This window comes from Heterodontus francisci, chromosome 18 (assembly GCF_036365525.1).
Source record: "Heterodontus francisci isolate sHetFra1 chromosome 18, sHetFra1.hap1, whole genome shotgun sequence".
Taxonomy (NCBI): domain Eukaryota; kingdom Metazoa; phylum Chordata; class Chondrichthyes; order Heterodontiformes; family Heterodontidae; genus Heterodontus; species Heterodontus francisci.
This window is the reverse complement of record NC_090388.1, coordinates 62,917,477-62,942,269: the sequence shown is the minus strand read 5'-3', so window position 1 is coordinate 62,942,269 and position 24,793 is coordinate 62,917,477. Positions and strand designations below refer to the sequence as shown.

The 24,793-nt window shown below is 44.3% G+C and overlaps 1 protein-coding gene across 3 annotated transcripts in view; it reads left to right on the top strand.

Moving 5' to 3' along the window:
• scube1 (signal peptide, CUB domain, EGF-like 1) overlaps positions 1 to 24,793 on the top strand; it is a 459,167-nt gene that overhangs the window by 97,840 nt on the left and 336,534 nt on the right. For all 3 annotated transcript variants that reach the window (XM_068050870.1, XM_068050868.1, XM_068050869.1), the window contains exon 4: positions 15,898 to 16,032. In XM_068050870.1, coding sequence (XP_067906971.1) covers positions 15,898 to 16,032 — 135 coding nt within the window. The remainder of the gene's footprint in view (positions 1 to 15,897; positions 16,033 to 24,793) is intronic.

Genomic DNA, 24,793 nt, shown 5'->3' with positions numbered 1-24,793 from the left:
TGAGGAATTGCAAATGGTACTGAACACTGTGCAATCATCAGTGAACATCCCAACTTCCGACTTTATGATGGAGGGATATTCATTGATGAAGAAGCTGAAGATGTGTGATTGAGCAAGCCATCAGCATGCTGAAGATACACTTCAGGTGCCTAGGCATCTCAATGTGGCCTTCTTTACCCACCAGCAATGGTCTCCAGAATGTTTGTGGTGTGCTGCGTATGTAAAGCATTGCGCAGCAGGGAGGTTTGGCCCTGCAGGAGGAACAAGGCGCAGAGCCTACATTGTGGAGGATTCCAAAGAGGACAAGGAGGAAGGTGATGAAGGCAATGCAGCGCCAGCTGCTCACATTGCTGCTAGGATGCCACAGATGTTCTTGTTAATGCAAAGTTCACTTTAGTTGCACCAACGCACAGATGTCAGAACCAGATATAATGGCCATTCTTCTTATACATCCACCAATCCCACTGACACAAATCAGTCTTGCAAATAACCAACTACCCCTTGTACATCCCCACATTGGTCCCCTTCAGTCATGTCTTTCCATTCATCATCAAGTAAATGAAAAAGCCACTTCCCACCCAGCAACCAAGAATAGGTAAGACGGGAAAGTGATACAAAATAATACAAGTTATGTGCTTCTCCTAAGTAACAGAAACTTCACAACATAACATTTTCTCATACACCCATGTGCATACCATTTTGCAACTACAAAGTTTTACGAAAATAAAAGTAAAATACTATGTATGCTGGAAATCTGAAATAAAAACAGAAAGTGCTGGAAATACCCAACAGGTCTGGCAGCATCTGTGGAGAGAGAAACAGAGTTGACGTTTCAGGTCTGTGACCTTTCATCAGAGCTCAGGTCACAGACCTAAAATGTTAACTCTGTTTCTCTCTCCACAGATGCTGCCAGACATGCTGAGTATTTCCAGCACTTTGTTTTTATTACAAAGTTTTATCTTCCTTTTCGTAGCACTCCCACATGACTTCAGCAGAGTTAGAGGTAGGCTCTTCAGTTCCCTGCTCTGACTGCTGAGATTCTCTTGGCTGACAACCTCTGGGCTTTGGAATGCATGACGGCCCCACTAAAGATCTGTGCAGGTCAACCATCAGGCCATGAGGCAGCATGTTGGGTACTGACTGAAGGGGAACAAGAAGTGAGGAGTGGAAGTGCTTTGAGTAGAGTTCCCACTTCCATGTCTCTTATCACTGTCATCCCTCTCATGGGCCAGTTGCACATCACTGCTACCAATCTGCTGGCTATCAGTATGGTGCAGATCAGCACAGTGCTGTAAGGCTAAGACTAAAGTATCAGTTATCCTACTTAAGATGGCAGGTATGTGGGCATCTACAGTGTGTACGGCTATATTTAAGTCACGTATGGACTCACTGGACAGCCACACTTGATATTAAGTACTTAATTGGACAGCGGTAGGCCTTCCCCAAGATTAAGGACCCCAGCAATGGAAGTCCTGCCTGTTGAGATTTGCCAGCCAATCAGAGGCCGGTTGCTCTGTTACTGAGCAGTGCCAAAGTCGAAGGACTCAGGCCACAGATGAGTCATGGCAGGAGGCATTTTGCGGGTGGGGGTTATGGGGGGGGAGGTTACGGGGGGTCGGCAGCAAGGGCAGGGGGTGGCACTAAGCGGCCCCCCCCCCCCTTCCTGATGCGACGTCTCTCGATCAGGCACTGTGCCATTGAACAAGGGGCTCCCCCCAACCACACCCCCACCCCCAGCCCTTGGAGCAGGCAAGTATCCCACACAGGTTTGCTTGGCATGCTCCCCACGTAGTGACAGGCCTGCCTACTTAAGGGCCTTAATTGGCAGTGGGGCGGGAAGGCCGTTCACGGGCCTTCCTGCCACAGACTTAAGTGGGGCGGAGGCGAGACAGGAAGGTGACAGGGACCTCCACCCGTCACCATCCCACCTGATTAAATGCTCTCCTCCCCTCCAAACTCGTACTGGGTAGAGCATAACTCCCACCCCGCACCACGCCCACCCCGACTCTCCCCGCGATATGGATGAGCACCAGGGACAGGGCTCACCAGAATAATGTGAAATTTGGACATTACAGTGAGGCTGGTGCTGTGATCAGTGGAGCTACACGATTTCAGGAGTAAATTTTATTTTTTAAAGGTTATTTGCTTGCATATTTTTATTAACTTGCTTAACATGCACCTGGTGACTTCCTTTACACTCATGCTGCTACACCGTATCAAGACGTTCTTTGATTGGAGCAAGAAATTCCAGCTGAACCAATATATGGTCCGTCCTTGTTGATATAGGAGCATATTTAGTTATAGTGAAGTTGACAGATGTACAAGATTAATTCCACTACAATTTTACAATAAACATCATTTTAAATCCCCTCAACAGCAGGCTTTGTATTACAAAATGTTTATGCACAGCAAACCACTGTTTTTACAAATGATGTAAATTATGGTGGAGTTGGCAAACCATTATTATTTCAAATAATGTAAAATTATGGTGGAGCTGACGCTGTACATCTGTCTTCATCTATTACTGTGCTGAACAAGTTGCCATATTAATAGCAAGCTGCCAACACAGAACAATGTTTGCCTCTTGTGCTTCTACTTGGAAGTAAGAAAAATGGCTGGATTTTAAGAGCCTGCGCCGATCTAATGCCCCTTTCCCACCCCCACAAATAACAATTGCATTAACTATTTGCCCTTCCCCCTCAAAACACTTATCTTTAACATCTGACCTTTACCCCACCCCCCAAACTGCACATAGTTTGCAGCCCAACCCTTCCTACCATCCCCGATACCCATTACATTTATTTGACCTTGTCCCCCCCACACCTTGTCCCCCCCACTCCTGCACTGAAAATCTTAGCTCCTCCTTCCTCCCCACCAGTGTGGAACTGCCTTTCCCTAGATGGGGATTTGAAACTGCTGGAGTGCCGGCCGCCACGCCAAAGATCGCGGCAGCCCTCAAGATCGCAAGTAAGTGTATGTTAATTCATTCATTTCATTGATTTGAATATTTTAATTGTGGTTCTGTCACCCAGCAGCGGGAGGACAACAACGGAGCGTCACCACCACCGGGAGGATCAGACCTGACCCTCACGGCATCGAGGTCCGTGGTGGGGCTCATCCAGAGCCATCTTCAGGACCCCCGCCACGGAACCTGGGGGAGAACAAGATCCAGCCCAATGTGTGTCCAAGGGGCTTTAAGATCTGTCAGAATGCCACTCTTTTATTTTGGTCATATCGGAATGATGTCCTGGAAGTCTCCAAGTCCATCTTGTCCATGCTCCTTGAACTCCTTCTCAGTCAACTGATCTTCCAAGTCCTCTTCCTGGGCCTCATGCCAGCTAACATTATCAATAGTTCCCTCTCCTCAAGCACTAAACACTCTCACCCTTCCATCCTATATAATTATTGGAACAACAGCAACCTGATTGAGAACACCAAACTGCAAGTCTACCAAGCCTGTGTCCTCAGTGCGCTTCTCTCCAGTAGTGAGACATGGACAATATATGCTAGGCAGGAGAAAAGACTGATCAGTTTCCATCTTCGGTGTATCAGATGTATCCTCGGCATCACTTAATGGGGCAATGTCACCAACTCAGCAGTCCTGAAGCATGCTAATTCCATCAGCGTACACTCATTATTAAGCCAGTGACATCTGCGATGGCTCAGCCACACTCATTGGATGGATGATGGCCATATACCCAAAGATCTTCTGTACGTTGGAAGACAGTAATGATTTTACTAAAAATTAACTTTATACTAAAGCTTGACCAAATTACCATCATGCCTTGAGAGCTGACGACAGTTCGATGGTTTCCATTAAAACATGCTGAACTATAGCATTCTGTAGTAATTGTCTTTTCCCAGACAGTGCTATCAAAATGAACAAAGCCGTAGTATTCAGAGATGAATCGTCTGTGTTTGAACTGAGTGAACATGCCTTGAGCCTTGAGAATTAACGAGTTTTGATAAGACACTAACAACTAACAATAGCTGGAGGGCTAAAGACACCACTTGTTTGGAAGAATGCCAACGCAGCCAAGTGTAGCTGAACATTGGAGGGTTAGGAACTGCCCCTAAGAAACCCCCCAACTGGTGGAAACTGACTGAAGGATGTTTAAAACAAGATTGGCACTGGCAGGGCAGGCTTTTTCAAACAAAGGGCACAGCATATAATATGGCATTTTTGACCTAAAACAAATACTAATTGGACTATATGTCACTGTCAGTATACTCTATTGTCCCTCCCTAGAAGTAAAGTATAAAAAAAACTGTTGAAGAAACTTCAATGTTGCAAATGTAGAGAAGGAGTGACCTGGTCAGTCACTGGAGAACTACAATTTACATGCAATTGACCACTCTCAGGTGGTTTTTGGTATTTCGCTTGCTTCGTATTTAGTGCCAAGTGATCACCCATAGGTTTGTATTGCATATTTTGATATATTTTGAGTGAACCTAATAAAGTTGGATAATTACTTAATCCAGAAGTTTGAGTGCACTCCATTATTTCTCATGTATGAACCAGAGTAAGTGGACCAAAAAGCTCTACAATGGTGAACTGGCCACTGGGTCATGACCTGATGGATGTCCATATCTCTGCTACAAGAACACCTGCAAGTGAGATATGAAGATGCCGGACATTGACACAGACAACTGGGTGACAGCCAGCAATGGCTGTGACTTCTGAAGGCTGACTGTTTGGAGGGGCATCGGAAGGGGCGAGGAGAATCAGAAAGCTCAGCTGGCTAAGAAGAGGGCTCAGAGAAAGCAGAGGCCAGCGAATGCTGCACCTTCTCAGCCACTGCCTTCATCTGCAGCAAGTGTGGCAGAGACTGCCATACCAGAATGAGGCTCCTGAGCCACACCAGGCTGATTAAAACAGAGTTAACCACCAAAGCGCAAATCATTGTCTCACAAGATGGAGAAGAATAAAGGCCTTATTAGACCCCAGTTCCTTTGACAGCATCTATCTCATCAGCAGTGTTACGACCAGGTGAGAAAGGTGGCTAGGGTTCTCTCTCAGCCTTCACCTGGTCGTACCGGAACAGGGTTTAATATTAAAGGCACTGTGTTTTTAGCTCCCCCTTGGTGAATCCTTGCTCATCGCTTTCCAATTACAAGACAAAGAAACCAGCACAAACAGGCTTTCTTATATTTAAAGAAGAAAAGTTGAAATTTATTTAACTTAAACTCTAATTCGTTTAACGCCTACTGATACACGATGCGCCGATGCTAGCATGCATATGTGATGCACACATGCAAATAGAGACAGAAAAGTGCAGAAGAAAAATAAAGTGGAAAAGTTTGAGGCACTATCTGAAGTGTTGTTGTTACGGTTCATGGAGCTCACTGTAGAGTCCTTGACTGTAGGTAGATTTTGCTTTTCGTTGGAGCCCAGTGTTCTTCTTAAACCTTATTCGCTGTAGGAGACTTTCTCTCTTGGGGTTCATGTGTCTTCAGTGGATTCATGAGGCTTGTGAGAAAGAGATGGGAGAAGTCAGGAGAGATCTTCTCAGTCCAGGAGCAAACAGACACTCTCTCTGAGTTCAAACTGTTTGTACAATTCAGAAAAACCCTGGTTGCCAAGTAGGTTAGTCATGTGACTAACTGGTCTGACCATGTCTTGGATTGCAGCAGTCTCTGGAATGCTGTTCTTACACACAATACCTGGTGATCAAGGTCCATTGTGGGTTGAATGTGTCAGGGAATGGTCCTTTGTCCTTCCAAGCGCCATCTGTTAATATGATAATGTCTTTTCCAGCCATGCCTGATCTATCTAACAAGTCCTTTCTTCACTCCAATAACAGTTTAAAATCAATGTTCATGACAAAATTAATATGCCTCATTCTTGGCAGGTGGGGCCCAGCATGACACCTCCACACCCAGCGGAATGAAATGCAATTTCAGAAAAGGCGTCTTTCATTAAAAGTGTCGGGAGAAAATATAAAATACAAGAAAAAAATGCATTTCTCTCATTCATTCACAAATCCTAAAACTTATTAAAATCACTCCTTTTTTGGCATCCCAATAAACATGTGGTTCTTTTTTGGGGAGGTTTCTCTTCCGTTTGCCCATTTCCATGACTGCCTGGGGTCTTTGTTTCTGCTGAGGTAATTTTTTCCCAGGGGAGTCAGTAGTGGGCGAGTCTATCCTGAACTCTCCTTTAGTGCATTGTTGAGTCATGCAAAGGCTTTTGACTTCAGGGAATGAGTGGTTCACTTTTTTCCTGATTGTGGGGGTAGATTCTTTATCCTCTGGGACACTCCTGCCTGCAAGTATTTGTGTAGACTCTACTGCACTCCCCTTTGGCACTTTGACTAGGTGAGGCATCACCCTCATGGTTTTTCTGCCCCCTAGAGGTCTTTCTTTGTCTCTGCAGGTTCCTGTAAATGTTGTTAGCAACTCTGGTGGGGTGCTTCTAATGTCTTCATTTACACTAGAGGATGTGGGGTCTACCGTTACACATTTTGAGGGTTTGGCTGATCAGACAGTAAGGGTTTTCATCCGGGATGCCTCCTGAACTTCCTTTAAACTGCCCTCTTGATCACTTTTTCCCCTTCCCTGTCTAACCTTTTGCCAGCCTTGTGCCTGCCTGTCCTCTTTTCTTCTCAGTGGGGATCCCTTACAATTCACCAGTCCTCTGCTGGAGGGTCCTCCTAACACCGGTACAGGACTTAGTAGTGCAGGTTTCACTGTAGGTTGGTGTTTCCTCTCAACTTGGCACATGTGGCAACTCCTGCAGTACTCCACCACATCTTTGTGGAGTTTTGGCCAGTCAAACTGCTGTCTTATGCGGGCTTTGGTCTTTTGTATACTGGCATGTACAGCCAATGTAGTCTCGTGGGCCCTTCTTAATATCTCTGGTACCTCTGCGGCACCACTACCTGGTGAACTACTGTCTACTCTTTGCTTTCAGGTCTGTGAGGTGGATGCCATTTCCTCATCAGTACCCCATTCTTTACATAGTAACAGTCAGGGACTCCCTCTGCTTCACTTTCAGACTGGATAGCCTGTGCTAACTCTCTGGGTCGGCTCGCTGAGCCTAAGCTAGGGAAAATCCATTTAATTCATTCCCTCGGTCTCCTAACTTTCCAAGGAAAGTCTCGGACAGGCAGACCTGGTCATCTGCCTGCAGTGCTAATTCAGTCTCCTCTGGGGGAGCTGGTTTGATCATGGCACAGTGGCGCAGTGGTTAGCACCGCAGCCTCACAGCTCCAGCGACCCGGGTTCAATTCTGGGTACTGCCTGTGTGGAGTTTGCAAGTTCTCCCTGTGTGTCTGTGTGGGTTTCCTCCGGGTGCTCCGGTTTCCTCCCACATGCCAGAGACTTGCAGGTTGATAGGTAAATTGGCCATTATAAATTGTCCCTAGTATAGGTAAGTGGTAGGGAAATATAGGGACAGGTGGGGATGTGGTGGGAATATGGAATTAGTGTAGGATTAGTATAAATGGGTGGTTGATGGTCGGCACAGACTCGGTGGGCCGAAGGGCCTGTTTCAGTGCTGTATCTCTAGACTAAACTAAACTAAGCTAAATGGCCTGATCCACTACACATTCAGGGAAACTGCAGGGGTCCATCTACAGTCACTGCCCTGTCTCTCTGACCTCCTGCAATGTTTCTTTCACTAGTGGGGGGGGCTACCACCTTCACCCCCACCAGATCATTACCTAGGAGCAGGTCAACCCTGTCCACAGACAAACTGGGCACAATCCCTACGGTCACCAGTCCCAAAACTTGGTCGCACTCAGGCATACACTACCCTCCAATACCATTCACCACCATTTTGGTGTTCACTGCACTCTCTGGGGGACAGGTCAGGCCTTTTCCCAGTAAAAGAGATCTAGTGGATCCTGTGTCCCTGAAAATTACAATGGGCTTGCTTGCCCCACTTGAGGGTTACTTTCCCTTCGGACACAAAACCCTGATAGCCTTCAGGAATCCTGTTAAATATTCCTGCACTCTCAGCCGCCAGCTTCCTGGGTCTCACTCTTACTGCAGTTAAAGGCACAATTTGTACTGTTGTGCTTTCCATCAGGTTCACTTCTTCACTGAGCGGGTGTGTCCTGATTAACCCTGCCGATTTTCCCTTTAGCTTCCAGCAGTCAGCTTTTAAATGCCCTGCTTTATTACGTTGGAAGCACACTGGTCTCTGGATCTCACTCTTGCTCACAGCACCTTCCTTTTTGGCTAGAGGAGGTCCCCCTGTGTCTCCTGCTTTCCTTTTTCTCCCAGGACTGCTTGGGCTCCTGTCACCTTCCCACACTTTGTCCTTTTCGGATTTGTGGGGGTGATTCTGAAAGGTTCTCCCCTGGGAAACCGACTTATAAATTAACACCAATTTATTGGCCTGAACGGCTACTTCCCGGCTCTCTAGACCCACTGCTCCTCCACATGGGTCTTTATGGAGAGTGGGAGAGAGTGTTTAAATTTGTCTAACAGAATTACTTCTCTGAGATTCTCATAGCTGAGCTGTACTTTAAGAGCCCTCAGCCACTGTTAAAAAGCCAGCTGCTTACTTCTTTCAAACTCCAGATAAGTTTGATCAGCTTGCTTCTTGAGGGTTCTAAACTTTTGGTGATAGGCTTTGGGTACTAATTCATATGCCCCAAGGATAGCACTTTTTGTCAGTTCATACTTGGCAGGTGAGGGCCGAGCATGACAACAATAAGTTCTTTAAGAACCCTTAAGAATCAAAGCCTTTCCTAATCTAAACTTAATGAATTTAAATTGCTATGTTGTATGTTACAACTGAAAGTCAGGCTTAAGAGAGCAATGTCAACATTGTTCTTTTATTGAAAGTGTTCTTTCTGACCACAGTTGTCAAACTGCATGCCAGAAAATACAGTCCTTCCCACAACAAAAATGGTGGAAGTGCTTCAGCAGAAAAATATAGATCAGCGATAGTTAACACTTGATAAGCAAGGGCAACCTTAGTAGAGACTGTTAGCTTTAAAACAATAGATGTGAACTTCCCCAGACTGATTAAAGAATTACACAAGGTTTCACGGTTTAGGACTTTTACCATAACAACTAAACTAAATATCAACATTAACTAAACAGTACTTAGTAGGTAACTACTACACTAAATTACAGAGAAAGGTATTCCCATTAACTTATTAACTCACTCGATAACCCCACACCACATTTATCTATTGCACAGTGTTCTCATTGAAAAGGTATCCTTGCAGTTACAAGTCCCAAACTTCTCCCAGTTGCAATATGTTGGATCTCCTAGTGTCCTTCTCAAAACCAATATCCTCTTTGCTCACTTCTTCTGAGCATCTTCAACTGGTCTTCTGTTAATAAGGCAATCTCTGGTGACCCTGGTGGTCTTTTCTCCTCATCAAACCCCAACTTTAAAATCGTGTTAGAGTCTTAGCAGCCTTTTTGCTATATTGGTTATCTGATAGCAGCTGTTTCTCTCTCTCTCTCTCCAGGCTGCACAACTCTGCTTGCTGGTCCCTTTCTTCTTTTCAGCCCGCCTCCAGACCTAGGAAAGGCTATTGAATTTATCCAGATCAATAAGTCAATAGTCATTTGCCTTTTACAATTCTCAGAGTCCATGCCCAGGATTTCACATTGGGCGGACGGGAGCCGGCCACCAACTAAAAAGTCGGTGGCGAACCTGCTTCCGCCTCGCCTGGGGATCCGACCCGCATTTTATGGGTCCCTGGGCTTTAATTGTTCCGAGGCAGGACTTCCACCTGCTTGAGGGAGGATGTCCTGCCTCATTGAGCTGCCAGCCAATCAGCAGACCGGCAGCTCTTAGTCCCAGCAGTGCCACCGGGAGCGGTGGCCACTGCTGGGACTGCAGCCCAGCTGCAGACATGGAGCCGGGAAGATAGGTAGGTTTTGGTTGCCTCGCTGGGGGTAATTGGTCAGGCCCCAGATAGGCAAGAGTGGTCGGATGGGGGAAAGAGGAGCCTGTTGGGTGCTGGGGTGGTTGGGGTAGTGGGGACGGCCCTCCGTCGGGCACCCTGTGCCCGATGATCTGGGCCTCTCACCCTCCTGAGAGGGTGTTTCCAGGTGTTAACCACTGCAACTCAAATTTGCATTTTTGAGCCCCTGGCTCCCTGTTTACCATCTGTGAGTCTGGGAGAGCAAAACCCATTGCCCTTTAGGTGTTACAACCTTGCATTCTACTTTCAAAAGGGTCTTGATTTGGATTCATTGTTGTCATGGCAACCAAGACCCCTGGCTTGTCTCTGGGCAGAATTGGTGTGAGGCCATGTCGCCTCTGTACCTATTTTACACTGCATTAAAGATCACGCTTGTAAAAAACTTAACCATACTATAAAGTCCAGCATTCATAACACAACCAACATGGCAATTAACAGGTAGCATTCCCTGACTCTCATTATCCAGGGACCAACAATAAATTGCTCCTGCTCCAAGTCTTGTTCTCCCAACACAGGCATAATAATGTCAAGAAGCATTAATGCAGAAAGGCAGCTTCCTCACAAGTACTATGATTAAAATGTACAACATGTTCATAAAATATTTATGTGAATTAAACACTTGAAAATCCAATTAAAGTAGAGAAGCTACTTGAATTAACAAAAATCATTTCAGTCTGCTAATTTAAAAATGGAAACAAATGTTAATGCTCAAAAGGTTTATTTTAACTGTTGCACACATCTCTACGTTGGGATATATATTCTCAGCTGAAACTATTGCTATTGTAGTGTGTTTCAGGGACATTGACCTGGCATTTTTTGTCCTTTTTCCATAGTAATTAAATGCTCACTTTGTCTTGAAGGATATGAGATAACATGTAAAAGTGGGCAAGAATAGCAAATAACTGAACTGTGTTGAGGGTCGCTCCAGTAATGGTGTGTTACTATGTTTATTTCATGAATGCAAAGGCCTACAATTCACACAAGTCACATTTATTCTCTGAAACTATGTTAGTTTATATGGTAGAGAAAAATCACGTGGATAAAGATAAATAATGCATATTGAAATAAGAAACACGGGTATCGTATTCCAAGCAATTTTTCTGTTTTTCCTATTTTCAGCATACTTCTTCAAATTAGCAAATGAAGAAAACGAACAAGATTTAATGATTCATGTGTCAGCGATGTCTCAGTCGGTGGCACTCTCACCTCTGAGTCACAAGGTTCTGGGCTTAAGTTCCACTCCAGGACTTGAGCATAAAAAGTCAAGACTGACACTCCAGTGCAGTACTGAGGGAGTGCTGCACTCTTGGAGGTGCTGACTTTCGTCTGCCCTATCAGGCGGACATAAAAGATCCCATGGCACTATTTCAAAGAAGAGTAGGGGTGTTATCCCCGGTGTCGTGGCCAATATTTATTCCTCAGTCAACATCACAAAAATAGATTATCTGGTCATTATCACATGACTGTTTGTGGGAGCTTGCTGTGTGCAAATTGGCTGTACCCTTTCCTGTATTACAACAGTGACTATATTTCAAATGTATGTTTGACCTTTATGTCGTCATTGTCGACAGGAATAGTGCCGGAAGACTGGAGGATAGCAAATGTTGTCCCCTTGTTCAAGAAGGGGAGTAGAGACAGCCCTGGTAATTATAGACCTGTGAGCCTTACTTCGGTTGTGGGTAAAATGTTGGAAAAGGTTATAAGAGACAGGATTTATAATCATCTTGAAAAGAATAAGTTCATTAGCGATAGTCAGCACGGTTTTGTGACGGGTAGGTCGTGCCTCACAAACCTTATTGAGTTTTTCGAGAAGGTGACCAAACAGGTGGATGAGGGTAAAGCAGTGGATGTGGTGTATATGGATTTCAGTAAGGCGTTTGATAAGGTTCCTCATGGTAGGCTATTGCAGAAAATACGGAAGTATGGGGTTGAAGGTGATTTAGAGCTTTGGATCAGAAATTGGCTAGCTGAAAGAAGACAGAGGGTGGTGGTTGATGGCAAATGTTCATTCTGGAGTTTAGTTACTAGTGGTGTACCGCAAGGATCTGTTTTGGGGCCACTGCTGTTTGTCATTTTTATAAATGACCTGGAAGAGGGTGTAGAAGGGTGGGTTAGTAAATTTGCAGATGACACTAAGGTCGGTGGAGTTGTGGATAGTGCCGAAGGATGTTGTAGGGTACAGAGGGACATAGATAGGCTGCAGAGCTGGGCTGAGAGATGGCAAATGGAGTTTAATGCGGAAAAGTGCGAGGTGATTCACTTTGGAAGGAGTAACAGGAATGCAGAGTACTGGGCTAATGGGAAGATTCTTGGTAGTGTAGATGAACAGAGAGATCTTGGTGTCCAGGTGCATAAATCCCTGAAGGTTGCTACCCAGGTTAAAAGGGCTGTTAAGGCATATGGTGTGTTAGCTTTTATTAGTAGGGGGATCGAGTTTCGGAGCCACGAGGTCATGCTGCAGCTGTACAAAACTCTGGTGAGACCGCACCTGGAGTATTGCGTGCAGTTCTGGTCACCGCATTATAGGAAGGATGTGGAAGCTATGGAAAGGGTGCAGAGGAGATTTACTAGGATGTTGCTTGGTATGGAGGGAAGGTCTTACGAGGAAAGGCTGAGGGACTTGAGGTTGTTTTCGTTGGAGAGAAGGAGGAGGAGAGGTGACTTAATAGAGACATATAAGATAATCAGAGGGTTAGATAGGGTGGATAGTGAGAGTCTTTTTCCTCGGATGGTGATGGCAAACACGAGGGGACATAGCTTTAAGTTGAGGGGTGATAGATATAGGACAGATGTTAGAGGTAATTTCTTTACTCCGAGAGTAGTAGGGGCGTGGAACGCCCTGCCTGCAACAGTAGTAGACTCGCCAACTTTAAGGGCATTTAAGTGGTCATTGGATAGACATATGGATGAAAATGGAATAGTGTAGGTCAGATGGTTTCACAGGTCGGCGCAACATCGAGGGCCGAAGGGCCTGTACTGCGCTGTAATGTTCTAATACGTCATTAGCTGTGGAGTGCTTTGAGGCATCTGGTGGTTGTGAAACACACTATGTAAATAATGCAAATCTTTCTTTCTTTAATGTAAGTATTTACCATTCATTGGAAATTCCTATTTAGTGTAAAACAAAGCAAATGCAGCACCAGGATGCAACTTCTATGTTGATTTGACACTGAGAAGCAGATTATTTTAACCTTGTACTGATGACTAGTAAGTCCAAACTTGGAATTTTGCATGCAGTTTCAAGCAGAATACCTACAAAAGAACAATAATGTACACAAAAAGCTCCAAAGAAAGGTGGCAAGCATAACATCAGACTTAGCGCACAGTTACGAAGATTCATTCAGTTATTTTTATATGAGCAAAGACAAGAGCCATGAGCTTGTTTTTTTAACAAGGCTGAGCAGGATTGATACTGAGAAAGTAAGCTGGTTATCTAACTTGGACTTTAAGCTTAAGCTAGTAAAACAATATAAAAAAATGAACAGATCTCAAATAAAATTACAAATTGCTAGAATGTTTCCCCTGCAGGGTTGCAGGCATAGAAAGGAACTGGCAGGAAAAGCAATTATAGACGTTCTGATTAACACTGAGAAGCGCTGTATAATTATCTGGTTAGGAATGGGATTGAAGGTAATAGGGATAAGTATAGACAGACATGATCAAACACTTCATAGGATACAACAATCTTACAGTTTCTGGCACCAGGAAAATTACATCTGTGGAATCAGCCGGTCAGGGTTCACTAATGGAGACATGTATCTAAATATCTGTCCTGGAGTTTTGCTTCATTACTTGAGGAATCATAGAGTATTTATGGAGAAGTTTTTGACAGAAAGTTAAATATGTTTGGTAGAGTCCATGATGAGCAGAATTGTACATGATCTGTGGTGGAAGGTGTGCTTGATGAGCCAAAAAACCTTTTGTTGTTCTGGTATTTGGTGTGCTTTTTGAAGTCAGAGGCGCAAAGTGTACATGGGATACCATCTCCATTAGTTACAAAGCTTACTGAATGCAGAACTAAACTGTTTCCATTGCTAAATGTCCATGGGTGTCCGCACATAGATAATGGGCTGAATTTTACCATGGGCAGATGGGAATGCACCACCGACGAGACAGTCGGTGGCAAACCCGCTTCCGCCTAGCCTGGGGATCCGTCCCTTATTTTAATTGTCCCGAGGTGGGTCTTCCACCCACTTGAGGGATGAGGTCCCGCCTCAGTGAGCTGCCAGCCAATCAGCGGGCCGGCAGCTCTTAGTCCCAGCAGCGCCACCGGTGGCGGTGGCCACTGCTGGGACTGCAGCCCAGCTAACGTCATGGACCCTGGAGAGTGAGTGAGTTGGGCATGGCTCACTGGGGGATTGGTCCTTCCCTGGTGAGGCTGGAGTGGTAGTTTGGGGGGGGGGGCGCCTTGGGTCCCATGGGTGGGTTGGGAGGCGGGGGCGGCCCTCAATCAGGCACCCTGTGTCCAACTGCCATGCCCCCCCCCCCCGGGGCGCAGAAAGGCTGGCGGCTATCGCTGGGCAGCCTTTCATGTCCCAGCACGTCTGCTTGCCATGGGTAAAATACCCATGGAGGCGAGCGGGGGCCCTTAAGTGGCCATTAAGTGGCCACTTAAGGACCTTGATTGGCCTCGGGCGGGCCGTTGCCCCCCCCACGCCCGACCGCCATAAAGTTGACCGGAGGCGAGAGCGGGGCGGGTAGGCCTCCTGCAGCCTCCCGTTCAATTTTATGCCACCCCCACGCCACCAACTGATCTGCTGTGACCATGTGACTTTGTAGGGCACTCTGCTTTCCTATATACTAATGAGGTAATTATTTTATCCACTTCAGAATCATGGAAGGCTGCATGAGCCATCAGAACTGTTTATATTTAAGAAGCAGCAATGTTGTTTCTGTTTTGTAAAAACTGGAGTTCCATTGTGGGGAATTGATAACATTCACAAAGAGTGTTGTATGGCTTTATGCCCTCATTAATAAGAGGAGTAGATAATATAGATACTCGTAGGTTTGTTAACTTAGACTGAGAGTGGTGAAGGAACGTATAAGCTTAACAAGCCTTCAACAAAATTTGAGATTTCAAGGAACTTAACCCCTCTGCGTAAGATGAGCTCTCCGCAAAAGCAAAATAGATGAAAAAGAGGGATAGGAGGAGAACAGCTGTTTCTTAGGATGTTTTACTATGTTAAAGGTGCTATATAGACGCAAGTTGTTGTTCTATCCCAGAATGGTGCAACTTACACACAGCATCATTGCCCTCCACCCCTCTCTCCTCCCCCCACCATCATGCAAGCTCCTGTGAGAGGTGAAAATCCAGTCGGTGATGTATTGAGTCACTTTTTTAAAAAATAAAACAACTGATTCCGGGTACTGCCTGTGTGGAGTTTGCAAGTTCTCCCTGTGTCTGCGTGGGTTTTCTCCGGGTGCTCCGGTTTCCTCCCACAAGCCAAAAGACTTGCAGGTTGATAGGTAAATTGGCCATTATAAATTGTCACTAGTATAGGTAGGTGGTAGGGAAATATAGGGACAGGTGGGGATGTTTGGTAGGAATATGGGATTAGTGTAGGATTAGTATAAATGGGTGGTTGATGTTCGGCACAGACTCGGTGGGCCGAAGGGCCTGTTTCAGTGCTGTATCTCTAATCTAATCTAATCTAATCTGAAACTGTATGAATGTATTTGGGTGCAATGGGTAGACAATTGCAACGTGCTAATTTAATAGGTTGGATCAAGTTTACCATAGAGCAGAGAATATATAGCTTGGAAGGAATGGGTTTACTAGCCTGCTGTAATTCCATGCTTTTTATGTTCTTATTACTGCAATCTTACAATGGGGATATAATTCAACTTTGGCAGGGGGCTTTGATATGCTGTCGTCATGTACCATCGTCTGTGTTGAATTTACCATTGTGATTTTTAACGAGTGCTGATGTTTTAATTTGTATCCCAAAATGGCTTATTCTTCTGTAAAGCTGAATGATCTCATCTTTTTTCCAATTTCCAGATGTCGATGAATGTAATGACAATAATGGTGGCTGTCAGCAAATCTGTGTTAATACCATGGGCAGCTATGAATGCCAATGTAAAGAGGGATTCTTTCTGAGTGATAACCAGCATACCTGCATCCATCGGTCTAATGGTGAGTCTGAACCAGCCACAATAGGGGATTGCTACATCCCGCGGAGGGAAGGAGGGGGCAGTGAGAAACAGAATCTCTTGAGATTAATGGCGCACATATGCTGTATCTTGTACTAGACATCTATGTTAATGAGTACTGAGCAGAATCTGAGTTTCATGAAAAAATTAAATTGTATTGCTGAATAAGACGTGCATGTTTCTTTTATTTGTTTATTAAAAATATTGATCCAGGGTGATAGTTTGGATTTATATCTTATTTTACGGGGTAACCAATGCAACTAATGCAATTTACAACCTTTGTATTCTGAAGTGCAAATACGTGAATTGTAATTCTAAATGAGAGTAAAAATAATCACCAAGGAACTGTGATATGAATATTAATGGTGAATTTCTTTGTTTTAACATTGGTATTACCTGTTTACTTAAATATTTACACAGTGTAATTTCAAGGCCTATAGGTTCAGTATGATTCTGGTTGCTGTGATGTAAGTTCTAGATCTTTAGCTTGAATAGTACAGTTTGATTTTCTTTTGAAAATGCGAATGGTGGAATATTGGGGAATGTTTTAGATTAACATAGACAAAATGGAGACTATTTTATCACATTTCTGTTGGTCGAATTGATTCTATCACTATGCTGCATCGATTTAATTTGTTCTGAAGAGATGTGTTCTCCCTCCCCTGTGCTCATTTACGCAGAAAGTTGCTTGTACAGACTTTTCTTTTTTAAAACACTTGCCCCCAGCAGCCACTTGTGTGTGTGAAAGGTAAGTGAATTTTCAATTTTTGTGTGTATGCATGCATTTTTTTTTAGCCGCAGAATGGTTTGCTTTTAATTAACTAGCGAAGTTAATGGTCCAATGCTCCTGCAGGCTTAACTTCTATTTTCATTTTGTAACCATATTAAAGTTTTGACTTGTTCCTTGAACTGGTTGATACAGACAGGAGATATTGCCACATCTTGTTTGCAATGCCCCTTTCAGCAACACATATTTAAGGTACAATTACTTCTGACAAACAATTGGACATGGAAAGGATCTCTACTGCTTTGTAAAAGCAAAATGAACACCAATTCTTAGGGTGGGCTGAATTTTACCAGCCCTCTGATGTCAGGGTTCGTGGCGGGGAGGGGGGGCCAGAAAATTCTTCCGGGAGAAGCCCGCCTTGACCCCCGATGTGAGAAGGCCCCACCACATTTTACTGGCAGCGACAAGGCTTCAGTGTGGCCCCCCCACAGCCGCACGGCGGCGGAGCCTTCATTTACATAGTCAAATTAATTCTAATAAATGTAAATTAACTTAGCTGGACTGGGCGGCCATCCCACGCTGATATTCCGGCCGGTGGCCCGCAGTCCCGTGCCTTCCAATCCCCGTTTGGGGATTTGAAGAGAGACACTGGTGGGGAGGGGGGAGGAATTTAATTTTCAGTTCGGCGGGGAGGCTGGAGTGGAGTGGAGAAAATGTATTCCATTGGCTGAAGGAATGGTGGGAAGGGGTTTAAGGGCAAAGGCGACTAAGTTCGGGGGAAAAGTTCAGGTTGGGAAAAAAGTTTTTTTTTGTTGGAACGACCCAAAAATATAGTGCATGGTCATTGGAGAGTGGTAGAGGGGCTTTCATCTTTTATTGAATATTTGTAACACCATGTCAAATGAATATCTCGTTAAAAATGTAAATTCACTTGAACGGCTTGAAACCCTTTAAAAATGGACGCCATTGCCGGGAACGAAGCAGCTGCCCCCTCTACATCACTGGGGGCAGCCATCCCGCCCCTCCATTTAAATGAGCCCCCGATGTGTGCGTGCGGACCGCCAAGTTCAAAGTGCACTGCCGCAAATGGCGGCGTGCTCATAAAATTCAGGCCGGTGTGTGAAAAATAGGTTCAGCCTCCATAAAATAATGGGAAAACATTTATAGTTTGTAAATCTACTTTGTGCATAATTTGTGGATACATATATATGTATGTATGTCTTGTTTTATACAAAATTGTACAATACCATCGCCTCCATTCTTCAATGTTAGTACATTAGATTTTGAGAACATGCACATATGTATCCATTGCAAACTGTAGCATATTGAGTAAGAGAAGTTTTGGTTTTGGCAGTATAATTTAATGCTTGATTTCAAAGCTATCAGGAACCTAATTCTTTTACAGGTCATTGACCTGAAATGTTAACTCTGTTTCACTCTCCACAGATGCTGCCAGACCTGCTGAGTATTTCCAGTATTTTCTGTTTTTATTTCAGATTTTCAGCACTCACAGTGTTTTGTTGTTGCTTTTTTACAGGGTAGTTTGGCAGATTAAACAAAAGAAAAGTAGCTTCCAAGTGAATGTTATTTATTACCCACAAACAACTCCTGCAGTTTGCTGAATAAGGGAATGTGAGAAAGCACTAGCTTTCTAAAGCTTGATGGCTTTCCTCATCAAGCCCCAACCTATGAGATGGTCAATAAACCGCTGTTAATGCTACTTGAATATGCGAAATTCAGAGTTTAAATCACTGTTGTTTACTTGAATTTCAGCTTCTGATTAAGAAGAAAATTACAATACTGTGAAATTTGTAGAATAAAAATCCATCTTGTCTGAACAAAGGAGGGAATTGTTCAGCTTTTAAGCTGCTGATTGTGGATTTGAATCTGTTGTGAGGACAATTTTATCAATAATGTGTGCATTAGCTGGGCTGTCCATTTCTCGCCTGTTAAACAGGTGGCTGGCAGTTAAAAATTGTGGTGACATGACACTAATGTTTGCCATTTGAATCAGCTTTAGAAAATGTGCAAATCAAATCCTGCCTCATATTGTACAGCTTTTTCTCTTTCCATCATTTAACTATTCCTTTTATTGCTTCCACCATACAACACAATTTTCTCATTGAAACTTTAACAACTTCTCCCAGACTTCTGCCAATGCGGCTATGTAATTGAGCCACGAACATGCATAAAAGCAGTCCTTTGGTATTATGGCATTTCTTTCTCCTCCAACCTACAGGGACCACTTCTCACTTCTGTTCAATTATGCTGCCTATTGGCTCAGCTGAGACTGAAAACTCCCTGTGAAGGGAATAAAGGAAACAAGCTTGTGCCCTATATATTGCCATGCCCCAGAACTGCCTTATGATAGATGTTTCAATATATTTTATGCACAATATTAGTCCCTAGGAATCAGTGGAATTTATTATATCCACTTATTTTATAAATCCTAACATTGGGAAACTAAGCCTCTGGTACTTGTGAAGTAGTGTTTTGCAGGATTTGGTTTGAGTTGGCTTTATTTCAAAGAATATATTTGAGTCTATGTGGAGTAACATTGACATGGTCAAGGTGGCATAATATTCAGGCTTGTACCAAAATATTTACTTCCAAAACAATGTATTTTGGGTGAGGGGAAAGAAGGCAGGAGCAGCAGGGCACCCTTAAATCATGGTGCATTCATACCAGACTCAAACAAGTCAGTGATGCTCAATATCATGTTAAGCAACTCAATAAGACTTAGACTTTATTTTCATCTGCTGTAATACAGAAAGGAATTGGATTTTCTACATTTGCCAACAAAAAAAACTTTCACTAAGAAAACTAAACTTGCTTTTATCCATAATATACAAAGCTCTTTACTAGACATTCATTTGCAAACCTTGAGGGACTAAGTTCATGTTTTGATTGCTGTGCAGACATCATTAGCACTTTGGCAGTAAAGTTGCCAGCTTCATAGGCTGTTTTACTGACAGAGAGTGATGTTTTTGTAAACTGTCAAACCAATTCCTTAAAGTTCTAAACAAAATTACCTGCAATAAATAAATTATGCTAGAATTACTGTGTTTACTCAGTTGTACAAACATGTTGAGGAACTGAGTCCAAAAATCATAGTTATTTGCTGTGTGATGTTGTAAACTGGTTACCGCCTCTGTGATATGAACACGTTAAGTGATTGCATGATAATTATGCACAACACAATTTCCAATCTCATGCAAGCAAAATTCCTGGATGCATTTAGTTTGACATAATTTGAAATAAAGTTAATGGTCTAAACATTTACTGACCATTAATATCATTTAGCATACATTATACAAGTTGTGTAAGCCTTTGTTAAATGGATATTGACAGTGTAATATGGAACATCTGCATTTTACCATAAATGTTGCTTTATTGTGGTTGTTTATTCTATGTTTTATCTAGTTGGACAAGACTCCTAGTAAAAAGTGAAAAAGGAATGTGGGATGTTATTTTAATCCATGTTTGTGTCTGGGATCTCTTCCCAAAAATAATCACCGGCTTTAGTCATAAACAAGCAGGCCTCAGTATCTGATAATGTAAGCCAAATCATTTTGGTATGTGAAGGAAATTAATTTATCATCTGGCTATATCTATTCTACCTCATGTTCACAATTTTCAGAACCTCTAAGTTCAAGTGGAAGAAACTTCTAGAGACAATAATCCAGCAGAAAGTTAATTGCCATTTGGAAAAGTATGGGCTAATAAATGAAAGTCATCACGGATTTGTTAAAGGCAAATTCTGTTTGTCTAACTTAGCTGAGTTATTTGGTGAAGGCATGGAAAGGATTGATGAGGGTAATGTGGATGCTATTGTGCAGATAGACTTTCAAGAGACAATTGCCAAAGTACCACATAATATACTTGTTAGCAAAATTGAAGTCCAGGGAAATAAAGGGGCAGTGGCAGCATGGGTACACAATTGGTTAATAGCTAGAAAGCAGAAAGTATTAGTGAATGATTGTTTTTTTTCCAGATTGGAGGAAAATATACAGTGGTGTCCATCAGGGACCCTGCTCTTTGATATAGATTAATGACCTGGACTGGGATATACAGGGCATAATTTCAAATTCTGCAAATGTTACAAAACTTGGAAAGTTATAAATAATGAGGAGGATACTGAGAGACTTCAGGAGGATATAGACTGGTAAAATGGGCAGAAACATAGCAGATGAAATTTAGCACAGAGAAGTATCAAGTGATACATTTTGGTAGAAAGAGTGAGAAGAGGCAATAAAAACTAAATGGTACAATTTTAGAGAGGAACAAATAGACCGGGCGATGTATGTAGACAAACCTTTGAAGGTGGCAGGACAAGTTGAGAACGCTGTTTAAAAGAAAAGAGGGATCCATGTTTGAAACCCTCCAATCAGGTTTCCATCTCTGCCACAGTGCTGAAACCACTCTTATCAATGTCACAAATGTCATCCTGTGACTGTGCTAAAGGTAAACTTTGCCTTCTCGTCCTTCTCAACCTGTCTGCAACCTTTGACACGGTTGACCACACCATCCTCCTTAAACGCCTCTCCACTGTCATCCAGCTGGGTAAGACTGCTCTCAACTAGTTCCATTCTTATCTATCTAATCATAGCCAGAATATCACTTGCAATGACTCTGTTCCTGCTCCTCACTGTTACCTCTGGTGTCCCTCAAGGATCTACCCTATTTCTCATCTACATGCTGCTCCTCAGCGACATCATTTGAAAGCACAGTGTTAGTTCTCACGTACGCTGGTGACACCCAGCTCTACCATCACCTCTCTTGACTCCTCCATTGTTGCTAAATTATCAGACTGCTTATCTGAGACCCAGTACTAGATGAGCAGAAATTTTCTCCAACTAAATATTGGGAGAACTGAAGCCATTGTTGAAACTACCTGCTCCAAACTCCGTTCCCTAGCTACCGACTCCATCCCTTTCCTTGGCAACAGTCTGAGATTAAACCAGCCTTGGTGTCATATTTGACCCCGAGATGAGCTTCCAACAATATACTTGCACCATTGCTAAGATTGCCTATTTCCACCTCTAACATCACCCGACTTCGCCCCTGTCTCAGCTCATTGGCTGCTGAAACCCTCATTCATGCCTTCATTACCTCTAGACTTGACTATTCCAATGCACTCCTGGCTGGCCTTCCACATTCTACCCTCTGTAAACTTAAGCTCATCCAAAACTCTGCTGCTTGTGTCTTAACTCACACCAGGTCCTGTTAACCGATCACCCCTGTGCTCACTGACCTACATTGGCTCCTGGTCAAGAAACGTCTTGATTTTAAAATGTTTACCCTTGTTTTCAAATCCATCCATGGCCCCATCTTTCACTATCTCTGTAATCTCCTCCATCCCCACAACCGTCTGAGATACCTGCACTCATCTAATTCTGGCCTCTTGAACATCCCCCATTTGAATCACTCCACTATTGGTAGCCCCGCCTTCAGGTGCCTAGGCCCTAAGCTCTGGAATTCCCTCCCTACATCTCTCCACCTTGCTTTCCTTCTTTAAGGCACTCCTTAAAACCTAACTCTTTGACCAAGATTTTGGTCATCTTCCCTAATATCTCTGAGGCTCAGTGTCATATTGGGTTTTTCATGCTCCAGTGAAGCACTTTGGGACATTTTATTATGCTAAAAGAGCTTATAAAATTTTTACAGGGAGTGGCAGGGTGGATGTAAAAAGGATGTTTCCCCTGGCTGGTGACTCTAGAACCAAGGGACATAGGTCGGAATTTTACGCCCTCCCAAAGTGCGGGAAGGTGGTGGGGTGGTGGCATAAAATGGAGTGGGAGGTTCAGGGGGCCCTTCCCAACCTGCTCCGGCCTCCGCCGCCACTTTATGCAGGGCGGGGGCGACGAAAAATGGCCTGCCCACACCAGGCCAATCAAGTGGCCCAACCACTTCCAACACCCAACCTTACCTTCGTTCTCCGGGCGCCCCGATATCATCTTCGTGAAGCTGGGCTGCAGTCCCAGCAGTGGCCACCACTCCCGGTGGCTGCTGGCACTAAGAGCTGCCGGCCCGCTGATTGGCCGGCAGCTCCATTAGGCGGGACTTCCTGCCTCAAGCGGGTGGAAGCCCCATCTCAGAACATTTAAAGGCTGGAGACCCGCAAAATGCAGGTCGGATCCCCAGGCCAGGCGGAAGCGGGTTCGCCACCGACTGAAAAGTCGGTGGACGGCTCCCATCTGCCAAGGAAAAAATCCCAGCCATAGTCTCAGAATAAGGGGTAGGTCATTTAAGACTGAGATGAGGAATTTCTTCACTCAGAGAGTGGTGAATCTTTGGAATTCTCTACCCCTACGGGCTCTGAAAGCTCAATCATTGAGCACATTCAAGACAGTAATCGATAGATATCTGGATACTAATGACATCAAGGAATATGGGAAATGTGTGGGTAAGTGGCATTGAGGTAAATGATCAGCCATAATCTAACTGAATAGCAGAGCAGGCTCGATGGGCTGAATGGCCTACTCCTGCTCCTATGTTCCTATGTAAATATAAGGTTGTTAGCAACAGAGGCATAGCGTATAAAAGCAAGCAAGTTATGCTAAACCTTCATAAAACACTGGCTAGGCCTCACGTGGAGTATTGTATTCAATTCTGGGCACCACACTTTAGGAAGGATATCTAGCCCTTGGAGGGGGTGGCAGAAGAGTCGGTAACCAGAGAACACAGATGTAAGGTGATTGGCGAAAGAACTAGAGGCTCCATGAGGAAGCATATTGGGCTGAATTTTCCTGGCCCATTGGCGATGCATTGGAGGTGGGGGGACTGGCAAAATGGTAAGGGAAAACATCAGGATGGGAGCCCAACGTCTTCCCGCCAACATGCCATATTACCAGCAGCAGAAAGGTTGGAAGCTTGGTTGCCCGCTGGATGGCCAACTGAGCCACTTACGTGGCTAAATAAGGGCCACTTCCTGCCTCAGCAGGCATTTTGCCTGTGTTGGGAGGGTCCACCGCCTTAATTGGACTGTGGTCCCGGCGGCCTCTTAATTGGCCACCGCCAGCAATACCCGATGGCAGGACTTGACTGTCAGCCACAAAGTTCAGCCCATTGGTTTTACACAATGATCTGGGATACACTACCTGAAAAAAGTTAGAGCTATGGGGAAAGAGCAGGGGACTGGGATTAATTGGGTTGCTCTACCAAAGAGCTGGCACAGGCACGATGGGCTGAACGGCCTCCTTCAGTGTTGTGTGCACAAATGATAACTTATGTGACTGTGACAAAGGTAAATTATCCCTGCTCATACTTCTTGGTCTATCTGCAGCCATTTACGTGTTTGACCATGGTATCCTCCTCCAACACCTCTCCATCGTCACCCAGCTGGGTGGGATTGCTCTTGCCTGGTATCATTCTTATCTATCTAATTGCAGCCAGAGAATCACCTGCAATGGCTTCTCTTTCTGCTCCTGCACCGTTACCTTTGGTGGCCCCCAAGGATCTATCCTTGGCCCCTCCTACTTCTCATCTACATCTCTGAAAGCACTGTGCTAGTTTTCACATGTACCCAGCTCCACCTCAGCACCACCTATCTTGACACCTCCACTGTCTTTAAGGCTTGTACTGATAAGTGGCAAGTAACATTTGCACCGCACAAGTGCCAGGCAATGACAATCTCCGATAAGAGAGAATCTAACCATCTCCCCTTGACATTCAACTGCATTACCATCACTGAATCCCCCACCATCAACATCCTGGGGGTTACCATCGACCAGAAACTGAATTGGAGCGGCCACGTGAATACTGTGGCTACAAGAGCACGTAAGAGACTGGGAATTCTGCGGTGAACAACTCACCTGCTGACTCCCCAAAGCCTGTCCACCATCTACAAGGCACAAGTCAGGAGTGTGATGGAATCTCTCCATTTGTCTGGAGGAGTGCGGCTCCAACAACACTCAGGAAGATTGACACCATCCAGGACAAAGCAGCCCGCTTGATTGGCACCCCATCCACCATCTTCAATATTCACTCCCTCCACCACCAGCACACAGTGGCAGCA